Genomic DNA, 10,763 nt, shown 5'->3' on the forward strand with positions numbered 1-10,763 from the left:
ACTTTCAGAGGATGTGTGCTAGAGTACAAAGTTTGGTCTTCCTAGATCCCTTCTCACCTTTCCAGGCCCATCTCCAACCCAGGAGCTGGCCGTCTTCTCCCTCCCTCTGTTCCTTGACCCTTGAGAGGCTTACTTAGCTCTGATAAAGTAGCGAGGTGTTGTTATGGATATATTATTTGGAAAGGCCATAGGTTTTGGAGTCAGAAGACCTGGCTGGGTTGGACTATGTCAGCTCCATAATTTGTGTACCAGTTGTGACAGTGTACGCAGGTCATTAAATTCTTCTGATTCCTTTTATTCATCCATAAGATGTATGTGTCATGTAGAGATAGGATATTTGTAAAAATTAAGGGAGAAACTAAAAAGACATTTTTAATCAAATTAAAGAGACGGTTTATCCTTGGAAGGAAAGCTATGAAAACCCTAGACAGCATGTTAAAAGGCAGAGACATCACATTGCCAACAAGGGTCCATCTAGCCAAAGCTATGGTTTTCCAGTGGTCATGTATGGATGTGAGAGCTGGACCATAAAGAAGGCTGAGCACCAAAGAATTGATGCTTTTGAATTGTGGTATTGGAGAAGACTCTTGAGAGTCCCTTGGACTGTAAGGACATCCAACCCGTCAATCTTAAAGGAAATCAGTCCTGAATATTCATTGGAAGGACTGATGCTGAAGCTCCAGTACTTCGGCCACCTGATGCAAAGAGCCGGCTCATTGGAAAAGACCCTGATGCTGGGAAAGATTGAAGGCAGGAGGAGAAGGGGACAACAGAGGATGAGATGGTTGGATGGCATCACTGACTCAATAGACATGAGTTTGAAAAAATTCCAGGAGATAGTGAGGGACAGGGAAGCCTGTGGTATTGCAATCCACGGGGTCACGAAGAGTCAGACACAAGTTAATGAGTGAACAGAAACAACAAAAGGAAGAAGCCAAGCAATTACGCCACTCAGCCTGGTACCTGCCCAGTAAACGTGACTTTCCTGATGATGGATTGCTCAGCAGGTGAAGCAGGACAGAGGTTGGGGGGTGGAGGGGGAGGGCTGGGGGGAGAGGCAGAAATGCCCCTGTCCTCACCCTGGGGGTGTCGTGAGAGTCACAGTCATAGAAGCCTTCTTGGGGTGAAACCACGTCAGAATCCCCCATCTATTGGTCAGTCCTGGCCTGCCCCCTGGGGACCCAGGACTACACGAAGAAAAAGCTGTGAGTTTAGGGCAGAGTTGTGAAGCCAGGACATGTGATGGTTGCCTCTCAATTATGATTTGTATTGTGCTTTTTCTTTTCCACTCAAATTGTATTCTCCAGGTCATTAAATATTCTTCTGCAATGTCATTTTTAATGATTGCGCATTGAGGATATGCTTTAAGAGAAAGTGAAGGACAACTCTCTGGCAACTAAATCAGAAGTCTAATCGAGAGTAAATTAACCTGAGAAACAGAAGACTTTTTAGGATTTTCTTCGGCCAAGTCCTTGAGTGTCTGGTTCTGTTTTGTTTTGGAGAAATGATATCAGAATTTCCCACTGTAACCTTGTTTTTATGAATTTGGGGTGTTTGTCTCCCGGTGTCCACTGCAGTGATCTTTTCAGCCTGGCTTGGGGGTGGGGGGGACAGAAGGGAGCCCCGTTAATCAGGTGTGCCAGGGTGCATCCACCCCGGGGTGTTTCCGGAGGCTCCTGGCCCAGGAAGGTGTGGCCGTGACTGACAGCCGGCGCCCACGTCCGGCGTCTCACACAGCAGTGCCGGCAGGGCGGGCGTGAGGGGGACAGAGCGGCCGAGGGGCGTGTGTGTGCTGACCCGGGGTGCTGAGCGTGAGAGGCGCGCTGTGGGGGCGTGGGCACGCTGCTTCCTCCTCCTGCTGTGTCTGCTGTCGGAAGCAAGGTGGGCCCGCGCCCCGGGCGTGGTCCACCTGGGTGTGGGGGTGGAGAGACCGCCCCGGGGGCTGGGTCTCGGGGGCAGTGCCCGGGCCGGGCGTGGAGAGGGTGGGTGCTCACCCTTTTCTCTGCGGGCACCTGCTCACACCCGGCCGATGACGCCCACGCTGGGCCGGCTGCCAGGAGGTGGGCCCGCTCCCAGCCCGAGCCTTCCGCCGGGCCGCGCGCCCCTCTGCGTTGCCGTGACGCCGCCTCCGGATCCGCTGTGTGCGTCGTGAGTCTGCTGGTGCGGCCGTCTCAGGTGTCGCCGCCCCGCACCCCAAGCCCAGAGCCAGGGACCCGTAACCAAGCGGGGCAGCGCGCGCCCGCGCCCCGTGCGGTCCTTGTCAGTGCGGCTCAGGGCACGGCCCGGCGGCCGGCCTCCGGGAGCCAGCCGGCGCCCACTCAGAACTGGTCTTTTTCTCTGAGCTTCTCATGTTTGTCTAAAGCAGCTCTGTAGCCCGAATCGGCTCACACTGACCCTGAAGAGGGGTCCTGTAGGGATGGCAGAGCGCAGAGCGGCCTGACTGTCCAAGGGCGCGCGCGGACAGCGTTCCCCGGGCGGGGTAAAGGCGCCGCGGAGCCCGCTGGCCCCAGCCGCGGGTCACCTCCCCTCGGGGCGATGCTCGCGCTGCCGGCCTGCTGGCCTGGGGCCCGCGTGCAGGCCCGAGGGGCGGCAGCGTGAGCGCTGACGGGCTTCTCTCCGGCGGTTTGCCGGGCTCCTGCGCTCACCGCCCTGGGGAGGGGCCAGCTCTCGCGCTGCCGGGCTCCTGGGTTCTGCCCGCTCCCAGGAGGGCCTGGTGAAGCAGCTGCGGGTGCCGACCAGGTGGCTTTCGCCTCACAGAGCTTCCCCGCCCACCCCGGGGACTCGGGCCGCTGGCCAGCAGACAGTCTGTCTCCGGTGTCCCCCGGGGGCCAGCTCTGCGCCCGTCCTCGGGGCCGAAGGATACGGGGTGTGGTGGACACCGGCCAACACGTCTCCTGCTTCACCCGAGCAGCGTTCTCAAGTCTGAACTCTTTGGAGCGTCCCCTGGTTCTCGATTCTGCCCTCTTCTCTGGAGCCCTTCATGGCGCTGAGCGGGACCAGGCACCTCACAGGGCTGCATTTCTTGCGAGAACATCTAGCCCCGTAGATGCTGGCTCTGAGAAGCAAGTACCGCATTAACTGTCTGGCGGGGCATCTGTTAGGAGGGCCAGGCTGGGGAAGGGGGCCGTGGGCACACACTGACCACCGTGAGCCAGGTGGAAAGACGTGTTTGTTCTGCCAAACCTTCAGACCGACCAGAGGGTCAGTTGTCAAGCAAATGCGCACTTTTGGAAAGTAGTTTTGCAAGATCCATCAAGAGCCATAAAAATATTCATATCTATATACCCAATAATCCCACTTCTAGAAACCTTTTACAAGAAAAATCAGAGATACTATAAAAGGTTTATACATGAGAATGGTAACTCCAAGACTCAGCAAAAACTCTGCATACATTCATCACATGAGAATGATTAAATTATGCCTCTTCACAGTGCAGTTTTGTCCATTATTAAAAATATCCTTTCAAAGACTACTTCATGACATAAGGATATAAAGTTAAGTTTTTAAAAGTTATGAGTCCAGATTTAAATATTCTGCTTGAATATATATGCATACATTTTAAATGTATAAGTGAATAAAAAGACTAGATGAAAAAAAAATGCTAAAATATTAATAGCCACATACTCTAAAACAAGTATTGTGGGACAAAAGGAGATCTCTCTAAGTCTCCATGTGACTTTGTTTCAACTTGAGAAATTTTCAGACTGTCTGTTAATGGCACTTCCCCAGGTGATAGTAATATTGTTTCCACTTATCCTAGGCACACCTTCTTTGCAGTGATCTTTTTTTTATCAGTCATCAATTAAAATTCACAATATGCATTCATATCAGTTAGGATTTGGTGTAATTGTGTATAATAAGAAATGCAAATAACACATTTAAAAATACAGAGATTATTCTCTCACGTAAAAGAAAGTTGGCAATAAGCTAGTTAAGCTGGCTGGTGGCTCCACAGTCATCAAGAACCCAGGCTCCTGCTTCCTGCCTCTCATCTTCAGTGTGATGAGGCAAACTTACCTCCTAGTACTAGAATGGCTGCAGATGCTCCAGCCATCAGGTTGCAGTTACCTCCCTCCTTGTGTCTCCCCTCCCACACTCTGAGCTTCCTGAGGGCAGGATCAGTCTCAATCTCCCCCGAGCACAGTCCCAATACAGGAGGTGCCCGCCACTCATCTGTGTCTTGGCTGGGACTAGGCTGCCCTTCACACCTCCTCCAGGGCTCATGGGGGCTTTCCCTCAACAAATGTCCCTAAGTCATCTCTGCTTCCTTCTCTCATCGTCTCAGTGGTCATAGGACTGCAGGACCCAGGGCCACAGCATGCCTGGGTCACCTGCCTTGCCTTTGAGACACATGCCCTTGAAGGTGGCCCAGGTGGGCTGCCAACTGGGGACAGCAGGCTTCACAGCATCGCTCTGGCTGCTGCCGCCTGGGGGCACGTTAGGAGGCAGGGCCGGCCCCTCGGGAGGTGGCAGGAAGCCCATTACCCCGCCCGCACTGCAGCACCCATGTGACTGGCCCTGGGCTGTCACACCCTGTAGGTACCAATGGTGTTGTGGGTCCAAAGCAGAGGACTGGCAAGATCTGCTGGGAGCCGCCAGGGCTCTCTTACAGGCGAGGATGCTGAGGCCAGAGGACAGAGGTGGAGAGTGAGACAGGTGCGTGCAGAGCCAGGCTTTGCCCAGTGTGGATGAGGCTCACTCACGCTTTACGGTAAAACTCCATCCTGACGGAAACTCCATCCAGTCCTAAGGGCCAGAAACCCTGTGGGTGCGGAGTTGCCGTGCGCAGGGCAGCCTGGATCTCACCAGCTCAGGATAGCCCGCCACTGGGGCTGTTCCAGGGGCGAGAAGTCATGAATGGGAACCTCCCACCGTCCCCAAAGCAGGGGAACTGGTGTGGGGGCGTACGGTGCCAAGATGGAGCGGAAGCAAAGCTGAGACTGCACTCTGGCCGCATCACGGCTTCCAGAAAGACGCGCGTCTGCACCAGCGCCCTGGGGATGCTCTTTCTGAGTTTCCGCAGCTCACGGAGCCGAGTCCCTGACCTCTGTGTTCTCTTTCCTCCAGGTCCACATTGGCCAGATGTATTCAACCGACAAGCTTGTCATTGAGAATCAAGAGAAGCCCCGGGCCTAGGAGCCGGGACCAGCCTCCAACAGCAGCGTGGACCACCGGCAGCATCTGTTCTGTTTGCCGTGGGGCCCCCAACAGACCTCAAGGGGCCCCTGCATCAGCTTTAAATAGCCTCACTCTGCCTGCCCTCCAGAACTGATGAACTGAGCGAAGTGTCCCCTCTTCTGCAGCCTTAGTGACAGAGGTCGGCTGTCGCTGGCTGTCCTCGGTTCAAGCGTCAGGATGAAGAGCTGGAGCGCCTCGAGGGAAGGCCGTGTACAGTGGTGTCTCGTCCACCCCACCCCTCTCTGTGGCTCCAAAGCACCTGTATAAAGCATTTCCAGACGTGTTTCTCAGTCCTTGACAATAAATGAAAGCGTCTCCCTGGCCTTCTCTACCAGACACACGTGTCTTCATGATTAAGGCGATTTTGTTTCCTGCTGGTGCCGGGCCTGCAGAGGGTGGTGGGGGGCCCAGCAGGGAGGGTCCAGCCCTGAGCTGAAGTCCACAGATTGGAAGAGATCCAGGGATGAAGGGGAGCAAGGTGCATCCTACCACTGAGACCCAGGCCCAGTGTGACAACAGAGGTTCCCTGGGTGTGGTCGCTCACCTAGAGACCGGTCCTACAACCCGCTGCTCAGGGTGGTCTCAGGATCACTGACGTCAGCCCCACTGGGGAGCTTGCTAGAAGCACAGAATCTCGAGCCCCACCCCAACCTGTTCTGAATCAGAATCTTCAGTCTGACACACCCTAGGGGACTCCTGTGTACGCTTAAACGTGTGTCCCAAAGCTCACTCACTGAGTCAGAGTCACCTGGAGAGACTGGGAGTTTTTAAAAAGAAATTTCTCAGCACTTCACATTCTGACTTGATAAGTGACTTATTTGTATTGTTCAGTCGCTCAGTCGTGTCCAATTCTCTGTGACCCTATGTACTGCAGCACGCCAGGCCCCCTGTCCATCACCAAGTCCCGGAGTCCACCCAAACTCATGTCCATTGAGTCGGTGATGCCATCCAACCATCTCATCCTCTGTCGTCCCCTTCTTCTGCCTTCAATCTTTCCCAGCATCAGAGTCCTTTCCAATGAGTGAGTTCTCATCAGGTGGCCAAAGTATTGGAGTTTCAGCTTCAGCATCAGTTCTTCCAGTGAATATTCAGGGTTGATTTCCTTTAGGATGGACTGGTTTGATCTCCCTGCTGTTCAAGAAACTCTCAAGAGTCTTCTCAGCACCACAGTTCAAAAGCATCAATTCTTTGGCGCTCAGCTTTCTTTATGGTCCAACTCTCACATCCATACATGACTACTGGAGAAACCATAGCTTTGACTGGACTGACCTTTGTCCGCGAAGTAATGTCTCTGCTTTTTAATATGCTGTCTAGGTTGGTCATAGCTTTTCTCCCAAGGAGCAATCGTCTTTTAATTTCATGGCTTCAGTAACCATCTGCAGTGATTTTGGAGCCCAAGAAAATAGTCTGTCACTGTGTCCACTGTTTCCCCATCTATTTGCCATGAGGTGATAAGGCCGGATGCCATGATCTTAGTTTTCTGAATGTTGAGTTTTAAGCCAACTGTTTCACTCTCCTCTTTCACTTTCATCAAGAGGCTCTTTAGTTCCTCTTTGCTTTCTGCCATAAGGGTGGTGTCATCTGCATATCTGCGGTTATTGATATTTCTCCCGGCAGTCTTGATTCCAGCTTGTGCCTCATCTAGCCTGCATTTCTCATGATGGACTCTGCATATAAGTTAAATAAGCAGGTGACAGTATGCAGCCTTGACGTACTCCTCCCTGATTTAGAACCAGTCTGTTCCATGTCCAGTTCTAACTCTTTCTTCTTGATCTGTATACATGCTTCTCAGGAGGCAGGTAAGGTGGTCTGGTATTCCCATCTCTATAAGAATTTTCCAGTTTGTTGTGATCCACACAGTCAAAGGCTTTGGTGTAGTCAATGAAGCAGAAGTAACTGGTTTTTTGGAATTCCCTTGCTTTTTCTATAATCTGGCAGATGTTGGCAATTTGATCTCTGGTTCCTCTGCCCTTTCTAAATCAGAGGAACCATAGATCAAATCACCAACAATGATTTATAAATTTTAAATTTCTCCTGGTCTTTTTAATGTTTAGCCAGTTCAGGAAACTCTGCCCTTTGAGTATGTTACAGGTAGAAACGATATTCATGTGCATTTATCCTTGAAAACACACCAGTTCAAAACAGGAAAAGAAGGAATTACTAACCTGGGGAAGTTTATGAGTGGCCCGGACACCGGGTGGTTTCTTGCTAATCACCCCCTCCATCAGCAGCACTGAGTGACTTTATTACTCGCGTGTTTGGGTTTACAACAGGCTCGTATAAATAGCCGCAGGTCCTAACGTAGTGGTGACTGTCGCCGACGGGCCGCTGCACACGCCGCTCCCTGCGTCACTTTAATTCTCACAGTCTCAGGCATCCTCACGCCCCAGTGAAGACCGTGTCTGCCCGCCTCGTCTGTGGATGGTAGATGGTGTTGTGACACCGCATTCAAGTGTCCCAACGTGTGTTCACGGCGTCTGGCGATAACTGACGGTTCCAGGATGCTCTGGCCCGCGTGTGCCCGAGACCCGTCCCTGCCCTGTCCCGGGTCCGTTCCCCCTGTGAACCCAGATCCTTGCCCGTCTCAGGGCCCCGGTGTGAGAGCACCGCTCAGCAGACGGTGACCGTGGTGGGAGGCAAACCTCCCCCCTGCCCCCAGCTGGCTGTCCCGGGGCAGCGTCTCAGCCTGGGTGTGTGGCTCTGGGGCCCGTTCCCCTCTGCCCCTTTCGTAAGGAAAGCAGGCTTTTTCTCTGACCGTTTGCCCTGAGTCTGTGGGCAGGCCTCACCTCACCCCTGAGAACAAAGAGGATCTTCCCTTTCAGTCTGCCTGCAGCCCTTATTAGTCCTGCAGGGAAACGTTGATGAAAATAGCTTCTCCTGTCGAGATCCACTTGGGGAGTGAGACAGATGCTCTGACTCAGATGCTCAAGGGCGAAGCTTTAAGTCCAAAGACCCTCAGGAGCGAACCCGGAGCAGAGCCCCTCCAGGTGAATCTGGGAGGACCGCTGACAGTATCACTGAGAGCAGACAAAGCTGGTGTCTTGTTGTCCTGGAATTAGACCACAAGCGTCGGCTGACACCAGTGGAGCTGGAACTGCACTTCTCTCTGACCCAGCGGCCCGGCGCTCACCCGAGGGCCGGGCCAGGCATCGACGTGCGGGCGGCCGCTCCCGGAGGAGCTGGACTTCCAGGGCCACGGCTCAGCCGGAAAACGGCTTCCTACAAACGACCCGCGTCCTTTTCCTTCTAAAGTGATGAGCTTTCCTAGGAAGTTAGAAACCTTTTCCTCTCATCAACCAGAAAGTTACAGGGAGCCCCCTCCTAAATGTCAGTTAAACACTGTGAAAATATTTCAGTAGAACTTCCCTTCAGTTAGTGAGTGAATTCAGGTTGAGGACATCTGTGTTGAATACAGAGACAGTTTAATAACAACATAACTGGTTCTAAGTTTTTAAAGGAGTAATTTTTTTTATTTAAAAAATTTATTTATTGAAGTGCAGTGGGCTTAAAATGTTATGTTAGTTTCAAGTGTACAACACAGTGACTTTTTTTTTAGATTTGTACAGGATCTTAGAAAAATGAATTTGTTATTCCATAGAAGGAGTATTTTCCATTTAGGTGCACCTATGTGATTTATGAAGCCCATGTAGGATATACGATCGAGGACTCCAATATTAACACTAAGAGTCTCATCTTCCACTCACACTTCAACCACGGAGCATATTTAGGATTATTAACTTGCCAGATTGTAGCATGTATTTTTACTTCTAAAAACACAGCCTTTCACTTCCTTTTGGGACTCTACAGACAGAAGCTTGTTCAGAGAGGGAAAACGATGTATCAATAACCCAGACTGCAAAAATAAATAAAACATTTCTTTTTAAAAAATTGGAAGACAGGAATATGGTGTGGTGGGAGGAATGCAGATGGTGGAAAAAACCCAGCCACTGAGGCGGACAGCTGAAGACCGGGGTCTAATTTAATCTTCAGCTCGTGAACATCACGTTCATGTTGCAGGGTCCCAGGGCTGACCAGACGCCTAATGATCTCTCCAGCTCTCACAGTCTGCAATTCCAGTTAAATCAGAAGGAAAGAAGCCACCTCCAGACCACCTGCACGCTCGTCTCTTTCACTTTTCCTTTGGCCCCACCTTGTGGCTTGCAGCGGCTTAGCTCCCCAGCCAGGGCTGAACCCGCGCCCCGGCAGTGGGCACACCGAGTCCCAGCCGCTGGACCACCAGGAATTGCCTGAGTGCTAGCTTCTGGCACAATCAGCAAGAAATCGCCAGCATCCGTCCCCAGCTTCGTGTGGAACTTGGGTGCTGTTCGGGGCCACTCGGCCCAGCCCGTGGCCCACGAGAATGTGGATTTGGGCTGGGCTGGGCAGTGAAGCCAGCTGGCCGCCTGCAGACGCACAGAGAGCTCATGGAGCAGGCCTGTGGCCCCTCGGATTCCTCGCCAGCCAGCAGTTCAGAGTCTCAGCCAACAAGTGTGTTTCCAGCTCCTTCTAAACCGAGCACTTTTTCTCCCTGGCTTCTGCTGCTGCTTCTGCGATTCCTCAAGCAGAGTTTGAACCCAGTTGAAAAAGAAAGGGGATGTCTGCCTCTTGCTCACCAGCAGTAACTGTCCCCTCGCACGTCTTCGCAGCAGGCACACGGTTCAAGAGAAAGTTCTGAGTGTTCTCGGCACGGGGTCAGTTTGGGGTGGAGGCACGCCCCCGAGAGTCCGGCTTCATGGCTGGGGAGCCCCGCTAACCACCTGGAGAACAACCAGAAAACCAGCCAGTGCTGGCCTGGGCGCACGAGCAAGAGAACAGGCTGGGCAGAGGGAACTCAGAGAGATCCTGGGGCTGGAATATCCCAGAGCGGGTGAAGCCTCGGGTCGGGAGGTGGAGCGCATTTGGGGAAGGCAGGCACCCCGAGAGCGGGAGCGGAGGCGGAGCAGGAAGTCCTGGCTCTTCGGCGGCTTCCTGGGCTTCCCCGGGGGCTCAGTGGCAAAGAACCCACCTGCCCATGCAGGAGACATAAGAAACCCAGGTTCGATGCCTCGGTCGGAAAGATCCCCTGGAGCAGGAAACGGCAACCCGCTCCAGTGTTGTTACCTGGAGAATCCCATGGACAGAGGAGCCTGGGGGCTACAGTCCATGGGGTCGCAGAGAGTCAGACACAACTTACTTACTGACTAGACTCCGCGCTTCCACTGCAGGGGGCGTGGGATCGATCCCTGGTCGGGGAACTAAGATCCCACAGGCAGAGTGGCCAAAAAAAATTCTTTTTAAATAGTGTGTGCTTGGCATGCCACAGAGAGCCTCCCTTCAAGCTCGCAACCATGTGGTCAGGCAAGAATAAGGCCCCTGCTTGGCAGATGTGAAAACTCACGCTCCGTAGGGAAGGGACGTGTTTGGAAGCGCAGGGACAGCGAGGCCGAGCTGTGTCCACGGCCGGCCAGGCTCACTTGGAGCGGGTGTGTCATTCCCACGTCAGGCCACTGCGGGCAGCCCAGCGCGCTTCTCTGCTAGCACCGCGCCTGGCAACGCTTCACACACTGCGCAGGACCAGGTTTTCTTTCTTTAAAAAAAAAAAGTTT

The 10,763-nt window shown here is 53.0% G+C and overlaps 1 protein-coding gene across 1 annotated transcript in view; it reads left to right on the forward strand.

Moving 5' to 3' along the window:
* Window positions 1–5,514, forward strand: part of LYRM4 (LYR motif containing 4) — an 86,683-nt gene extending 81,169 nt beyond the window's left edge. The window contains exon 3 of the mRNA XM_065913009.1: window positions 5,068–5,514. Coding sequence (XP_065769081.1) covers window positions 5,068–5,136 — 69 coding nt within the window. The 3' untranslated portion in view covers window positions 5,137–5,514. The remainder of the gene's footprint in view (window positions 1–5,067) is intronic.
* The last annotated feature ends 5,249 nt before the right edge of the window (window positions 5,515–10,763 follow it).

Source organism: Muntiacus reevesi, chromosome 20, assembly GCF_963930625.1.
Source record: "Muntiacus reevesi chromosome 20, mMunRee1.1, whole genome shotgun sequence".
Lineage (NCBI taxonomy): Eukaryota > Metazoa > Chordata > Mammalia > Artiodactyla > Cervidae > Muntiacus > Muntiacus reevesi.